Raw genomic sequence first — 16,823 nt, forward strand, 5'->3', positions numbered from 1 at the left:
AGACTCTAGAGTCCAGTAGTCTGTCCCAGCTCTGCAAGTTGGCTCTTGGGAAAGAGTTTGACCCTAGAGTCAGGGTTTGAATCAACATTGCTGAACTCTATATTCATGTCCCACCTAATGTAATTGAGCCCAGGCCACTTCCCTGCTGTCTCACAGCACTCCTTTCTTTGCTGCAGGCCCCAGAGTCACCTTCGTCCTTCCTCTCCTCCTCTCTGCTTCCCTTTATCCCTTCCTGCCCCATCCTTGTTTGACCATTCTTCACCTAGGACAAGGACCTGACTTCATTCCTTCATTGCTCTTTCCTGTTTCTCACTCCACAGGGTTAAACCACTTCTCTGGATCCTCTGCCTGCTGCTACCCCTCACCTTTCCACACTGTGAAGAACCCTTGTCTTGTTTCCAGAGCCTGTCAGTTCATTTGAGCTTTGGTCCCCATCAGTAATAGGCCCCACCCCCAAATTTGATCTATCACAATATATCTATGAGTTATTGCAGCTCGAGCGTTTTGACACGATACATTATGGTAATCCATGGCACATAGAGACATTAACACTCCCGACTTTGACAAAATACATCGTGAAGTCTTTGAAGGCACCATTACAATTTATCTTGTCATTCAGGGAGAGACCCAGTTCGGCATTAATGTAGATGAACACAGTGTGGCTTTTGTTTCATTTAATTGCTTGTGACCTTTTTAATTGCTAGTTTAACAAAATACAAAAGGTTATATTTCAATTAAATTAATGGTTTAGGGAGTGGGGGTTTTTTTTGGTATGTTTATTTTTAAGACATTCTGGCACACCCTACTTTTCACTTCTAAGATGATAAAAATGGCTTCTCTCAAATACAAGCGAGTTTTTTAATGTGAAGTTTATAGTACAATAATGATTTTAATATGCCAGTGGTGTAGTCCCAAGCATCTTTGGTGTGTGGTTGGGTTCACCTTTTTCCAGAAGAATACAGACACTAAAGGCATTTACATCAAGGCATAGAACATTTCTGGTCCGAAAACATAACTTTTGATTTAATGCTTTCTTCAAATGTTGGTCTTTAGATAAAGTGTCCGTGGCATGTCTCTTCCATGGGCTTTTCTCTCTGCCTGTTTCTGTCGTGCTCTATAGTCGCCTGTAGCCACACCTCACCACCACCACCACGCTGCCCCACCACAACCCCGTGCCCCCCCGCCCCCCACCTTCCCACAGCCTTGCATACTGCTGGCTTTGGGAACGTCACATGCACACACAGACATGCCCCTCCAAGCAGAGGCACTCCTGGGTCTAATTTGAGAAATGGCACCAGAGCTCCCAAGTCCAGCGTTTGTTCCCGTGCAGCAGTTAACCTGCTTTGGAGCAAGCAGCATGAACTGGAGATGAGTGCAGGACTGTTCCTTCCCCACTCTTCAGGTGCTGTCGCCCTTCTGATCATAAAAGCAAACACACCCCTTGTCAGCGGGAGCAAGGCTCAGAACTCACTCGAGTATCAGGGTGACTTAAGTCCTCAAATGGGATATGAATTTACACTGGCAGAGAGTAGAAGGTCAATGCACAGAGCATTAGTGTGCTGAGCGGCTCCAGCTCTAGAAGGCTTGAACAAAATTAATATAAGGAAATTGACAAGCCTTGCTGGTTATTCCGTAGCTTTAAGACCTCTACTAAAATCCTATCATCTCATCTGCCCATTATTAACATTTCAGCAAAATATAAAGTTTTCATTAATCTCCCACAGCAAATTTAGGAGTGAAAACTGGCACTTGTTTGAGCTTTTAGGACTACATTAGCTGGTGTATTAAACAAAATATGTCATTCTTCAGTAGCTTCTGTAAGAAGCTAAATCAATTTCCAGCCATATTTATGCACCACTTTATCTAAAAGCATCTGAATTATCATTTACAGCTAAGATGCTTTATTAGCAGCTGGCATTGAGATTGCTCGGTAAAAAATTATATGTCACGTTATAGTAATTTTTAAATTGGTTTTAATCCAACATCATAAAATGTAAAAATCTTAAGTGTGGATTTTTTTTCTTTTAGTAATTGGCATTTTAGCATAATGAGCTGTTACCTCTTTCCAAATCAAATACCTGCAATATTTAAAAAATATTAATTAGTAAAGAAAACAGAAGTTCTGGAATTAAGAACTAAGTTATATCTAATGCATTTTCTCAGAAAAGAAGGCTTTAACCAACTTTTTAAACATTAAAGAATTTTAATATTTTATTAAAATTCCCTGTAATTCTCATGTATAAAAATGTTCTAAAATAAAAATAAACTCATTTTGGCAGTTAAGTGTCAGTAAAAATATAGATTGGAAAAAGTGAATGATTATTTTAAACTCTAAACTTCTAGCCAGCCTCTCAGGTCAGATGTGAACATTGCTCAAGAGACAGTAGTGACTGTGATTGTGACACAACTGTCCAAATTCATAGGTGTTGCAAAGAAAGGAAATGGGTCACGAGCAGTGTGATGTTGGTTCAGTCATGCAGCCTCTCTGACCATCGCCTTCCTGTGGACATGGCATCTGTTCACGTTCATTCAGTAAATTTTCATTGAGCTCTTGCTTCCTCCTCAGTACTGTAGCATTGGCAGGGTCTGGGCCTGCCCTCTGGGGTCTACAGTCTAGTGGCAGGCAATAAACTACTTATGGTAACTGTTCTGAAGAAAATACGTGGCACAGTGGCATAAAGAGCCAAGCTAACATGGGGGACTGTGCTCAGGGAGCATTTCCCTGGAGCACCACTTGATCTAAGCTCTTCAGGAGGCCTAGGGAGGTAGCAGGAGGGAACAAATGGGGAGAAGGGTTTGCTGGGCAGAGAGGACAGCATGTGCAAGATGCTCTGAGGTAGAACTCAGTTGGAGACATCCCACATCCTTACCAATTAGAAGGCCTTATTGAGTGCTGAAACTGCCCAATTTGGGAATAACTTCAGTGTCCGAGTTCAGTGTGACAGCATCAGAAACCAGCTTCTTGAAAAGCTCGCCCTATAGACAGTGATTAGGGGGGGAAAGGCATATAGCTGTCAGACTGCCAGTTATGTAACAGAATTTTCCAGTTTGATACCCAAGCCTATAGTTTTCCATTCCTCCAGCCCTGTCCCAAGCCATTACTGTGTGGGTTTCCCTATGGTCCCCTACACAAGGCCTATGGCACCTGCTCTGGTTGACCTCTGCTAGACTGGTACTCCCCTCAGCCCTAGAAGACCAGCAGCATCCACAACTTCAGAAGCCCACATTCCAGACTCTAGAAACCAAGGGGTAGTTTGCCTTTAAGTTGTGTAGCCTTGGGCATATGACTTGGCCTCCAAAAGCCTTAGGTTCATCATCCAAATCAGGTTGTCATGAGCCTTAAATGTGGTGACATGTATGATGTGCTTAATACCATGCTTGGCACATAGTAAGTCCTTGTCCCTACCAGCTGTTATCTACTTGACAAGATTTAGTGAGCATGCCAGTTGCCTATACTGCTTGCAGGAGAAAATACAGACATAAATAAATACTTTACTCACCTTCACCAAGCCTCCATTTTAGGACAAAGCAACCACTAAACAATTTTATTGCAAGACTGAATATCATCCTGAGAATTGAATAAATAAACAGTAGCCATGATTATTTTAAGCATATTATTTGATTTTTTTAAATGAATTGTGACAGTCTGTGAGTGGCAGAAACTGGAGTTCCAAACTGGAGTTCAGAAAGGTAACATCACTTGTTCGAAGTCACACAGCAAATTGGAGGAAGAGCTGTGAATTGAGACCAGATCTACCTGGCTGTAGGGTCCAGTATCCACTAACCATTGTGGAACTCACTGCCAATGAGATCCATCAGAAAAGAATTCATGGAGAAGGTGGATTTTGAGCTAGCCTGGGGGAGGGAGCAGATTTTGACAACCCTGGGCCAGGGTGGAGGGAGCACTGCATGAGCAGAGGCCCAGAAAACCCTGGACCCGTGTGCAGTCTGAGGAGCATGGGAAGAGCTCCCCAGGGAAGAGAGGAGGCATGTGTAAGGAGTGACAGAGGGTGGGAAGGTACATTTCAGCCAGATTGTGGGCTGCCTTGATTGCTTGGCTGAAAAAAAGTCTGCTGTGTTCAGAAGGCTGTGGGAAGCCAGGGAAGGCTTTGGAGCGCCAGTCTTCCTATTTGTCTCCCGAGTCACATATCATAATACTTAGCATGCACAGGGCTCTCAGTAAACATTTGGTGAGTGAATGAATGATCAAACCTTTGGAAAGATGAATTGAAAAGTCTTGTTGTTAAGAGGGAGCCTGGCGGCCAGGGGGCCAGTGAGGAGACTGTCACAGACATCCAAGTGCCAGCAGGCTTCCACCTGAACCAGCAGAGACTGGAGTGCAGGGCGGGGAAACCATTCAACAGACGGTTGGGGAATCCTGGAAGGAATAGGGATTCTTCAGGGAACATGAATTACTTCTCTGATCAGGAAAATCACATTTAGAAGAAAAGCAAGAGGTTCAGCCACCCATGCTCTTGTGATCTTGACTTAAGTCTTACGGAGACTGAGCTCTCACCGAGAGCAAGCAGGGATTTTTCTATCCTCCTCTTATCCTACTGCCCAGAAGAGGCCTGGTGTAGAATAGGTTGTATTTGTGGAATTAATTGTTGAATGATTAATATGTTACCATCCTCTGTTTACTGGAATGGCATTATTAAGTCATTGCTCAGCCTTTTCTTCTCCAAATTAAATAGCCCATATTATTTTAATTTATCCCAAAGCATTTTAAGCAGACACCATTTGCCAAGCCTCATGTATCTTTATGTGTTAAAGTGCTTTTTTCCTCCCCAGGTTCAAGGGCAGACGGGGTTTTTGAGGAGGATTCACAAATTGACATAGCTACGGTACAGGATATGCTTAGCAGCCACCATTACAAGTCATTCAAAGTCAGCATGATCCACAGACTACGATTCACAACCGATGTACAGTTAGGTAAGTACACGGATAGGTGATGAACTGAACTCTTTATATCAGTAGTCCATGTAGAAAGAGGGAAAGAAGTGACATACAACTTTTATGTGACCTGAATGATTAAAGCTAATTTGTTAGCTGAGGACAGTGGCGCACATTTGTGATCCCAGCAACTGGGGAAGCTGAGGTAAGAGGATCGCAAGTTTGAAGCCAAGACTCTGCCTTAAAATAAAAATTAAGGGCTAGGGATACAGCTCAGTGGTAAAGCACCCCTGGGTTCAATCCCTAGTACCAAAAATAAAAAATAAAAATAAAAAAAGGAAGGTTGTTTTCTGAGAAAATGTTGAATGATGATGAAATTTAAAGTACATCTTTTTCCCACCTCTGCTCTATCCTGTGTCTTCTTTATGAAGTAGATTAGAAGTAAAGCCAACTTGAGATTCTGTTCAAGCTCATCGACTTTGGTGAAGTTCTGTGATCTTTTCATTCTGTGATTCTGTCCTCAGGTCTGTTGTGTGACATCACTGCTGCCTTTTGTTTCTCTGTGAACTCGTTTTTTCATTCAGGAAGCTTTGTAAGCATCTCAGAGGTTGTATTTGATTCTCACCAGATAATTTGGAACTAGCCTTGAACACATATTAGCAGTGAATTGTTAATTCAGCAGAAATGCCAAATTTCTGTTCTGACTTAAACCCAACAGGAGAAGAAAAGGCATCATAATAGTAATATTAATAAATATTGTCATTGTTGCCATCTTCATCATCATGGCTACCCTTTCTAGGTTGCCACTGGATATTAGTCACTGTGCTGAGTGCTTTGTTTGTGCTACTTAACTACCTAAAACGTAGGTATTTTTACTGTCCCCATCTGACAGAGAATGTAACTAAAGTACAAAGAGATGCAATCTCATCCATTTCACAGGCGGCTGATGGTGGTGTCAGAGTAGAACCCTGGGGTGAACCTGCTCCCTAACAAAGGGACTCCACATATGTTTGGGGAGAGGAGGAACAGGTAGGGATGCTAGGTTCTCTCAATCAGGGAGCCAAACCCTCCTGACTCTGCCACATCACCCCTTCCTGGCTCTTGTGTGCCTATTGCATAGAGGAAAAAAGCTTAAATTCTAATTCTGGGGCTCACTGATTTTAAGTTTCTCACAAATGCTTTGTTTCTCAATTAATTCTTTTCTATGTTGGCATTATTCTAAATCTGGATAACATGTAATAAGCCTCAAAAATCTCACATATTCCTTCCCAACTTGATTGACAGGAACTTGCAGCCTGCTGACAACACAGCTTAATAATTAAGAGATGGACCCATGAACCTCGCTGGGCATAATGCTGTATCCATAGCTAGCCATATAACCGTGAGCCAGGGTCTTCATCTTCCTGAGCTTCAGTTCTGCCCTATTTAGATGAGACTATCAGCAGCATCAACTTCTGAGGATTGCGGAGGGAGGGCCTGGAAAGCAGTGAGTGAGCAGCGTGTGAAGGCTGTTAGTTGAGAGGCAGTGTGGCTCAGTGTGTAGAGGATGGGCTCAGCAGGTAAAGCCTGGTTTCAGACCCTGGGCATTTGTTAGCTGTTTTGCCATTGGCAAATGATTCAGAGCCCCAATTTCCTCATCTGTGAAATAAAGATAATAATAGTCCCTATCTCTTAGGGTAATTATGAGGATGAAGTGTCATAGCACATGCAGAATACTTAGAAAGGTGCCTGGTATATGGTAAGCAGTAGTGCTAGGGTTCTGTGGTGTGATTCAGCATTTGTGAGGTCCTGGATTTAGTCCCCAGCACCAGAAGAGTAACACACAAATTCAAACGTGAGCTGCTAGAATGATGATGATCCCAACAAACTAAATAAACAAATCAGTAACTTTGAACCAAAATACAGAACCTACCTTCTCCCCACTATCTATACTTGTATTGTCTCATCAAAAACAAAACAAAAGGGCCAGGCGCGGTAGCACACATCTGTAATCCCAGCCGCTAGGGAGGCTGAGGCAAGAGGATCAGAAGTTCAAAGCCAGCCTCAGCAACTTTAGTTGTAAGGAACTCAGCGAGACCCTGTCTCTAAATAAAATTTGTAAAGGGCTAGGGATGTGGCTCAGTGGTTAAGCGACCCTGGGTTCAATTCCTAGTATAACAAAAACAAAAAAGTATACAGCTAAAGTAGTAAAAATGTTATTTAATATATAAAAGTTGCTTAGAGAATAGTAGAAAAAACCCTGGGGCTGTTTTTCCTGGTGACCTTCTTAGAACTAAAAATAAGAAGACTGTTCAAGAAGAAGCCAGATCTCTAGCTTAGGGATGTCGCATAATGATAGAGCACTTGCCTACCATGCATGAAACCCTGTGTTCAATTCCCAGCACTGAAAAACAAATGAAGGAGAGGAAAAAGAAAGAACATGCCACATAATTCTACTTATATAATATGTTCAAAAAAGCCATCAAAATACCCTTGTGTAAGGAGTGAGGATATCAGAACCTGGAGGGAGAGGTAGCCCCGTTCTAGGTGGGGCTTCTGGGAGACTGGCAAACTTCTTGTTCTTCATCGGTTCTCAAATAGGCTGATTTGTAAACTTTTTGGCAAATTCAAGTTATATGTTCAGGATTTGTGCCTTTTCTGTGTGTGCATTTTTAATTAAAAGTTTTCTAAAATAAGATTATTCTGCAACATCAGTTTGTGTTTGGCAGCGGTATTTGCTCAGTAGCAAAGGATCTGCTTTTTTCTGAGTGGTCCTGATTTTAAGAAGTCCAGTAAGAAGCCCAGCTTTGGTCAAGACAGTGGCCCAAGGCAAGGATGTTCCCTAGTGGGCATGACCCGCAAATTGTGATTCGTAGTGTGACAAGCTGTGCCTGGGAACCATAAGAGGTCCTGGGCTTCTCTCCCCCACTTTCTTTTAAAGGCAGAAAGACAAATCTTATTGCCCAGATTCTGATTTTATATATTCATTCAAAGGAAAAAGTGAACAGAAGAATTTGTGGGAGGAGCCAGCTCTGCACTCATTCTGGGTTGGCTTTGAGTCCCCACTTTGCCACTTGCCTACAGCCAGCCTGGGCAAGACCCTTTGCTTTTCAATCTTAAGTTTTTGCCATTTATAAAATGAGGGGCTGGGGCTGTGGCGCAGAGGTAGAGCACTCACCTAGCACGCATGAGGCACTGGGATTGATCCTCGGCACCACATAAAAATAAAATAAAGGTTATTGTGTCCACCTACAATTAAAACAAATTTTTTTTAAAATGAGGATTGTGGTGTTTTAGTCCATATGAAAATGGCCCATAGAACTGCATTCTAAATGGTACCTTAGAGGTGGTGTTATCACTTGTCATTATTATTTATTTTGCCCATTGCCATCTCTCCTAGTCCCTCATCTTGTAGGTATTGAACCAGGTCACTCAGGTTAGGTGGTGGCTCTCCTGGTAGAGTTTCATCTGTGGCTACAAAGGAGTCCAGAAAGTTAGAAATGAATGGTACCAGTGATGCAGATATCTCTCCCCAAAATAGTGGTTCTCTGGAGGGAGGTCCCAGTCACGTGGGGATGCTTCCAGTGTCACACATAGCGCCCCCTGGTGGAGTGTCACAGTTCTGGGGAGTTTCTAAAACAGATGGCATTAGATCCTGTGAGGGTAGATCTAAGTTCAGTCTTTAACCTTAAAAGCAGAAAGTTCATTAATAAGTCCTAAGCAGTTTTGTGACAACCAGATAAACCATGCCCATGAGTATTGTATCATGCTAAGAGTGAATAGCCTTCTTTTCCAACAGAGATTAGGACAGATGTATAATTTCAGACTTTCTCCCTCCTTACAAAGCATGTAACAGCCCCCCTTTACTCTCACAAAAACAGCAAAAACCTGCACACAGCAATCCAAAAATTCTTTCCTTCAATTCTGCTGCAAAACACAGGCCAGCAAATAACCCTTTATGAGCATTCAAGAGAGCAGCTGGATTCTGAGATCAGTAAATAATTTATTTTATTTCACCTGACTAGCCAGGTGCTTCAAATCTTTCTTGACACTGATGGATGGTCTCCTCTGCCCGTCCATCCTGTGTCATTCAGAGCAGAGATTTCATGTGGCCCCTGAGGCAAGTCTTCTAAGTGGTAAGTGTTCGTGTGCAGCATTTACCCAGCTTCCCTGCTGATTCCACAGAAAGCCACTGTCCCACACTGAATCCATCCACGCAGCAGAGGAGAGGAATCCTCAGGCTGGGCAGTGTCAGTGCAGCTACTTGTCTTTTGTGGGGCAAAAGGGACTGGTGCTCCAATTTTACCATCTGCCGTTTGTTTCTTTTTTCTTTCTTTCTTTTTTTTTCCTTCTTTTTTTAAACTTTGAGACTTAGGCTCATTGAGTTGCTTAGGGCCTTACTAAGTTGCTGAGGCTGGCCTAGGAGGCCTGTGATCCTCCTGCCCCAGTCTCTCAAGTCCTGGGATTACAGGTGAGCCCCATCATGCCTAACTCAAGATCTCTTTTAAAATGATATAAACAAATATTATTTTTTAAAAAATTGTTATCTATCAAAGGTTTAGTATATGCCAGGCACTTTTGCTAATCATCTTTTTTTATTATTATTATTATTTTTTTTTAGTTGTTGATAGACCTTTTTTTTTTTTTTTTTTTTTTAAGAGAGAGAGAGAGTTTTTAATATTTATTTTTTAGTTTTCGGCGGACACAACTTCTTTGTTTGTATGTGGTGCTGAGGATCAAACCCGGGCTGCACGCATGCCAGGCAAGCGCGCTACCGCTTGGGCCACATGCCCAGCCCTGTTGATAGACCTTTATTTATTTATACGTGGTGTTGAGAATCAAACCCAGTGCCTCACATATGCCAGGCAAGTGCATTACCACTGAGCCACTAATCATCTTTTTACATGCATTGGCACTCGAAATCACAGCACTATTATTAGATATGTATTGACATTCATTTTTTCTAAATTTTTTTTAATTAAACATAATATTTTTATGTGGTGCTAAGGATCAAACCCTGTGTCTCACACATACTAGGTGAGTGTTCTACCTCTGGGCCACAACGCCATCCCATTGACATTCATTTTTTATATGAGAAAACGAGTGTAAGGGAAAAATCTAGTAAGTGATAGAACTGGGATCAGAACCCAAGACTGTCTAAGGCAGAGTCCTGAGCCTGACTACTGACTGCATTATGTCCTAGGTGCAGATTATTGTTTAGCTAATATTCTTGTTAGTTCTGTGACAAATGACAGTTTGCAAATGACTTTTACCCCTGTTAGTGCACATGGCACATTGATATTGCAGTTCCATTTTATAACTGAGGAAACTGAGGCTTGAAGGAGTTAATGAAATAATGTGGTCTATGTAAAGATTTAGTGTTTACTGGCACATAGCTGGTACTTGATAAGCACTTCCCTTCAGCCTCTTGATTGGTAGGGGTTGCTGATAGGGCTGTGTAGGAAAGGTGAAATTAGGTCTGGGCCCAGAGAGAAGAAATTCAGTCCCAGTATCAGAACTGGAACAGAAACCCAATCCCTTACCTGAGCCAAATTCAGCATGCCCAGGATGTCTCATTCATTCATAACTTGGCCTTCTCAAAGGAAGTAATCCTTCCAGTTGGCTTGTTCCAAAACCTGTACGTCCTTCCCTCTTCTCTCCCCTAGTTCTGGTAACGGGTGTCCTCCTCCATTCTCCTTTAAACATTTTTGTAAAAAATCACTGTTCTTCTTCCCTCTGTGCCCAAACCTAATCTCACAGTCCTTTCCTTCACAGTCCTATAACCAGCCCCTACCAATCAGTTCAACAATTTGATTCTTAAATTTGATACCCATTTGCCAATCCCTGCTGTGTCAGCATGGAAAGCTCAAAAACAAAGCCATCATGTCTGACCACTGCTATATTTCTCTTAAACATTCTCTAAAACATTTCTTCTTATATGCTTAGGGTTAGGCATAAAGAGCAGATGCCCTTTAAGTGTACACCTTGCCTGAGTTCATATACCAAGTTGAGGCTATTTTCATTAACCTGATCTTCTATTTGGTTGGTCCTGTGCCTGGTTGTTTGAAGGAGATCAGGAACTGAATGAAGCAGGGTGCTACCCAAAAGTGCCAGGGCTGGTAGCAGGAAGTAGGTTTGAGAGACAGTGAAATTGAAAGGGTTGGATGGTAAATGCCAGCTGTGACCCAGAAAGCCTATAATACTAAGTTGGCTGCCTGGCCAAAGCTGAGTTACAGTGCCCCAGGCAACAGACTACCCAGAAACCAGGGCCAAGGCATCACCATAGTGATACCTCTCATCTGCAGAGCACCTTAAAATGGCGATTCTAACCGACCATGTATCAGAGTCCCTGGCCTCATCCAAGTCCCTGGCCTTGTACCAGACCTGCTGGCTCAAAATCCCCTCCTAATTTTGGCATTTGGGAAGCACAACTCACAGCATTGCAAGAACTCTCTCACCCCTTTTTGTTTCGTCGCACTTGTTTCGCACTTGTTTTAGCTGACTAGGCCAGTCAGTTTCCCAAAACCAGGGTCTCGGGCTGAGAAGTGATTTGATGTTGTGGGACTTGTACTAAACTGCTTCCTTTGCCTTATCATTTGTCATTGTGGACCCTTCCCGTGTCATCAGAGACATATTACTGAACACATGAGATGCCATGAATTCTATGTGTCGTAATTGCATAATACAACCCTATATAGGATATATAGATTCTATAGAAGATTTATAGATAGTGTATTCAGTAACCTCTATGGAAAGGTTCCATGGTTACCTCCGTTATCTCTTCATAAAATAATCTATTATGCATATTCATAATACTTGTGATCATGATAGTTATTTATCAAAAGTATCAAGTACCATACCACATATCTTAGAGAAGACAGAAAGGTTTTGCCTCTAATCAGGTTGGTAATGGCTGCCCAGAGCATTGTGCTGAGACAGCATCTCTGGCTGTGTCTGAGGGCAACCTGAAGAAACTCTGTGATTGATTAAAAATGTCTGCCCTGGGCCTGAGCATGATGAGAGGCAGCAGATTTGCCATCTATTGTCTTCTCCACTTTATTTGTCCTACTGCAAGTATTTTTTAACTCCCTAATCAATTACTATAAGCCAGTATTTAATAGTCATAATAATAAAGACTTTATTAGAATTAAAGGAAGACTTTATTAGGATAAGGGAAGATTTTATTATACAGTGTTATCTTTCAGTATACAAAATGCAAACTTAAGAACCACACAAGCCTGAAAGGGAGTAAAAATGAGCAGCTGTGGCTTGGACTTTACTACTCCTCAGGCTCCCAACATGGAAACAGTTTGCAGTGGCTGTGCAAATGAAGTATTTCCCTTGTTAGCTTTCAGTGGGGCCCCTATAGCGTACAGTTCAAGGTATTACATAATACATGTTCTTAGGAAGTAGATTGATCCTCCATGTTTCCATTTCCTTGTCTCATTGAACATTAAGGAGATACCTGCTGGGGTTGTACCTTAGTTGTAGAACACTTGCCTAGCATGTGCTAGGCCTTCAGTTCAATCCCCAGCAGTTGGGGGAAAGATACCATTTGCCATTCCAAGACACTAAAGAAGACATGCACAAAACCTGGCTCCAGAATCCCTATTAGTCATTTGAGAAAAGCCATTCTACTGTTAAGGGATTGTTCTGTCTCTACTTTGAAAACATTTCTGAACCAAAATTCAGCATTGTGTTTAATACTAATGGACTTACGAGGTAGCAGGCACTAACAAGTCTGCTTCCAGAAAATTCCTTTACCACACTAATGCTTAATGCAGTGATTGGCTTGAAGGAAAATCCCCTGACTACCAATGTCAGCAATTCTATGGGCTTTTTCTAGCTACATACCTTCTTCTAATTCCTGATCTCAGAGCCCCCTTTTTTAAGACTTCCCATAGAGTAATCCAGGGTTACTCATGACAATGTGCCAGGTTCTCTGGGTGGTTGAAAAAGAACTGAGTGTTAGAAAAAATTGAGAAGCACTAGCATAATAAAATTAAGGGGAGCTGGATTCCTGAGAGCTCACCCAAGGGTCTGAATTCTTTTAATGACCCACTCTTCCTTGGTGTTTGAGCTCCAACAGTGCAGCTGGACCTGAACTTGGGAAAGATTCAGATTTTCCCACTCTGTGAGTGACATGATAAATTCTCTTAGGAAAGGCATTATGGCTTCCTAACTGGCATCATAACCTCACCTGAAATGTACATTCCCAAAGGAGTATTTAGTTTAGTGATCTAACTACCTCTCTACAGAAAGATCTTGGCCCTCATGCAGAGACAGGTGCCATTGGGCTAAACAGTCCTGGGTCCCTTTAATGAGCCTTCCCTTGTGCCCAGCCCTGTGCTAAGTTCTGCTGCTCAGACATGCGTAGGCTGATGTTAGTTTGCATGCATGCCAAGGGTAAGTCTACTCAAGTGTGCTCTCACCTCTCATTGAGTCTCTTACTGGCCATATACTGGGATTGTCAGCTATTAGCCATGGTTCCCAGACAGTTTGGATGGTTAGCCCCAGGCACAGCACCCCACTTGATCTCAAGAAAAAAGGGCTTTCCTGGACTTTAACTATGCCCCAAATGGTTTGGGGTGCCTAACCTACTACTGGAGGGTGCTTTTATATTGTGATTCATCTGATCAGTGTGCGAATAGACCCACTAGACAAAAAATGCATTGCAAGGCAGGAGAGCTGGTCTGTCTAAGCTCTGGCCTGGTGGTATGGAGATATGAATTATGGTTACAGCTCTGTCAGTAATGGTTGACATCAGACAAGTCATGTCCCAACCCTGAGCCTCAATTTCTTCATATGGAAAGTAAAGCCCCAGACTAGGTGATCTCTAAGGTCTCATTAAGCCCAAAGAGGCTGTGTGTCTGATCCTGTGTGTAAATTCAGACAAGTTTCAAAGGCTTCCCTGACTGCTCTGTAGATGTTATCGATTGGTTGTATATATTCAGCAAAATCCACTCTGGCCAAGAGTTGTTCAGTGGCTCTCCCAGGGGCTTTTCCAGGCTTTCATAGGCTCTAGGTAACCTGAAGACAAGAGGGTTGTAGAATTGTATAAAAAACTACTCCAGGATTTAACAACAGGGGGGCTTTTGTAGTCTTAGATTCAGAGCTGTAGGAAATTGATGAATGAACCACAGCTCATGAAGTCTAGGCAAATAAACAGTAACTCAGGAAATACACTGAGACATGGAACGTTAAATGCCTGAATATTTGCCAAGGTGTTGTTTTAATTTGGGGGAGGTGAGTTTAAGTGTGACTTAGGACAGGATGTGCCTCCTCAGTCAAATATTTTCCTCTGGTACAACAGAAATAACCAGTGGGTGGGAGTATGTCCTAGACTTAACCAGACCTGGGCTTCAGATCCAGTTTACTAAGCTGACTTGCCCTGAGCCAGTACATCATTTTGCCTTTCTAAAGTTCATCTTTAATAATAATTTGATTAATAAGGAATTGCGCGCTCCCTATGCACATCACGTGCCAAGTGTTCTATGTGCTGTGCTTTTCCATCTTCACGACATCCCAGGAGCTAGTGCTGTTGTCACCCTCATTTTACAGAGGGGGAAGCCCAGGCTCACCAAGAAGTTTCCTTGCCCAGGATAATACCAGCGGGGATTCATGACCTGGCAACTATGGGGTGAGCATTTTCTGGCTCAAATGTTTCCACAATTCCATGTCTGGAAATGTTTTATTCCTGATGCTGAATTGAATTCCTGGAGATTCAAGACATGCCCAGTGGCACTTGGTGATGGGAGGTAGTCAGAGGAATTCATGGGGATGAGGGCATTGGGCCCCCATCTGAATAGTTGTTCTGGGTCCAGGAGCTTCCAAGACTGGAGTATAGAGCACGTGTCAGGGTCCAAGCCTTGGGTCCTTGTTCAAACTCCTCCCATGGATCCCTGAGCTCCCCAGTTCTGACCTTCATCCCCAAGTCTATGTCACATCCCTCAGCCCACTGCCTGACTGATTGGTCATTAGAAGTACTGGTATAGTAGGAGTAGTAGTTGTCATCACTACAGGAACTGTTAACAAGCATGTTTCATGCCTTATTTTACTTACTATTCACAACAGCTCCATTTTACAGCAATTTGCCTAAAGTTACCTCATTAGGACGTAGGAAAGCTGATATTTCAACTTAGAACTTCTTGACTACAAAATCCTTGTCCCTAACCTCTTTGCACTCTTTAAATATAAAAGGGGCTAATGCCGCCTTCCTGATAGAAGCATTGTAAGCATTCAGTAAGCAGCTGGACACAGAAGGATCTAGCTCAGGAGCTGCCAAAAGTGGGTACTCCATCTGCATTAGCAGAAGATGATATATAGTGCTAATTTCCTTTTATGGAAATCTTTTGGTTAGTTAAAACAGATGAGGGTCCCCTTGTGATAACTCTAGAGCCTTGGACAAATGGTTTCCCTGGGGAGTTGTATATACATTAGAGTTGTGTTTTGTTTATTTTGAGCTGTCTTGTTAAGGAAGGATTTATATGCTGGCGTTGATGTAGGACAGCAATCAGGCCGTGTTTTCTGCCTTTGACAGTTGGTGTGATAGTTTGCTTCCAGTGAAGTTTGACTCACTGTATCTGGAAGCTGTCAGAAGTGGGAGCATGAAAAGGTCATGATGGATGGCGATGGGTAAGTGGGTGGGGAGGAGAGCTGGTGGAGGAGACTGATGGCTTCCCTGTATCCCGGAGAAGGGCGGACCCTGCCCACTCCAGGCCAACCCCTGTTTCCTCCTCACCTGCCAAGGCTGATGGGGGCACCTACTAGGCACCATTTTTGACAGTGGCACCAAGTTGAGTGTAATGGTGCTCATAGCAGCCCTTCCTAGCAGCTCAGCCCTTTGGGTACATGCAAACTGCTAAATGGAAGTATTCTTAAAATTAGGGTCACTTTTTTGAGGGGGAGGTACTGGGGACTGAACTCCAGAGCACTCGACCACTAAGACACATCCCCAATCCTTTTTTGTATTTTATTTAGAGACAGGGTCTCACTGAGTTGCTTAGTGCCTCGCTTTTGCCGAGGCTGGCTTTGAATTCATGATCCTACTGCCTCAGCTTCCCAAGCCACTGAGATTACAGTTGTGTACTACTGCGCCCAGCAATTTAGGATAACTTTTCATGATTATCAAGTACAGAATTCAGTATATTTCTCTTCCCCCACACTTTAAAAATTAGGACAGGGAACTAAACTCTGAGTTGGAATCAAAAAAGTCAACTTTTTAAAAATATATATATTTTTCTTTAGTTGTAGATGGACACATTGACTTTATTTATTTATTTTTAAGTGGTGCTGAGGATCGAACCCAGTGCCTCACACATGCGAGGTGAGCACTCTACCACTGAGCTTCAACCCCAGTCCTCAAAAAGCCAACTTTTAAAATAATTATTGGGCTGGGGATGTAGCTCAGTGGTTTGATCCCCAGCACTTAAAAAAAAATTATTTTTAATTTTTGGCAGGTTTTTATTTTGGAAAAATACAGAAAAGGAAAGAATGTAATCCTACTGACTAGAAGTGACCTCAGTTATAGTTTGGAACATATCCTTTTCATCTCCTTTCTATAAATATTTTCCTGCCCTTTTCATTTAGCACTGTGTCATAAGAATTTTTCAAATCAACTTTTTGGACTGGGGATTGAGCCCAGGGATGCTTTACCACTAGGCTACATCCCCAGTCCTTTTGTTTGGGGATAGGATCTCACTAAGTTATTGAGACTGGCTTTGAACTTGCCATCCTCCTGCTTCAGCCTCCCAACTTGCAGGGATTAAAAGTGTGCACCACTGTATGCAGCAAGTTAACCTTTTCTTATGCATAATTTTTTTTGGTTATGTGTTGACTATTTAATTTGGAGAAATTTAAATTTGACAAAAGTCTGCTTCTATATTTCACTGGAAATACATTTGTAATTTTAATTACTTTAAATCATGCATAAATAACCCACCCTCTAAGGA

At 42.4% G+C, this 16,823-nt stretch overlaps 1 protein-coding gene across 4 annotated transcripts in view; it reads left to right on the forward strand.

The window, feature by feature from the left end:
- The window catches only part of Mapkap1 (MAPK associated protein 1), a 229,522-nt gene that overhangs the window by 183,219 nt on the left and 29,480 nt on the right, over positions 1-16,823 (forward strand). For 3 of the 4 annotated variants that reach the window (XM_076845471.2, XM_076845472.2, XM_076845474.2), the window contains one exon: positions 4,792-4,932. The exons of the other annotated variant lie outside the window; for it this stretch is intronic. In XM_076845471.2, the coding sequence (XP_076701586.2) occupies positions 4,792-4,932 (141 nt within the window). The remainder of the gene's footprint in view (positions 1-4,791; positions 4,933-16,823) is intronic. 4 annotated transcript variants of the gene reach the window in all.

Source organism: Callospermophilus lateralis, chromosome 2, assembly GCF_048772815.1.
Source record: "Callospermophilus lateralis isolate mCalLat2 chromosome 2, mCalLat2.hap1, whole genome shotgun sequence".
In the NCBI taxonomy this organism is placed as follows: Eukaryota; Metazoa; Chordata; class Mammalia; order Rodentia; family Sciuridae; genus Callospermophilus; species Callospermophilus lateralis.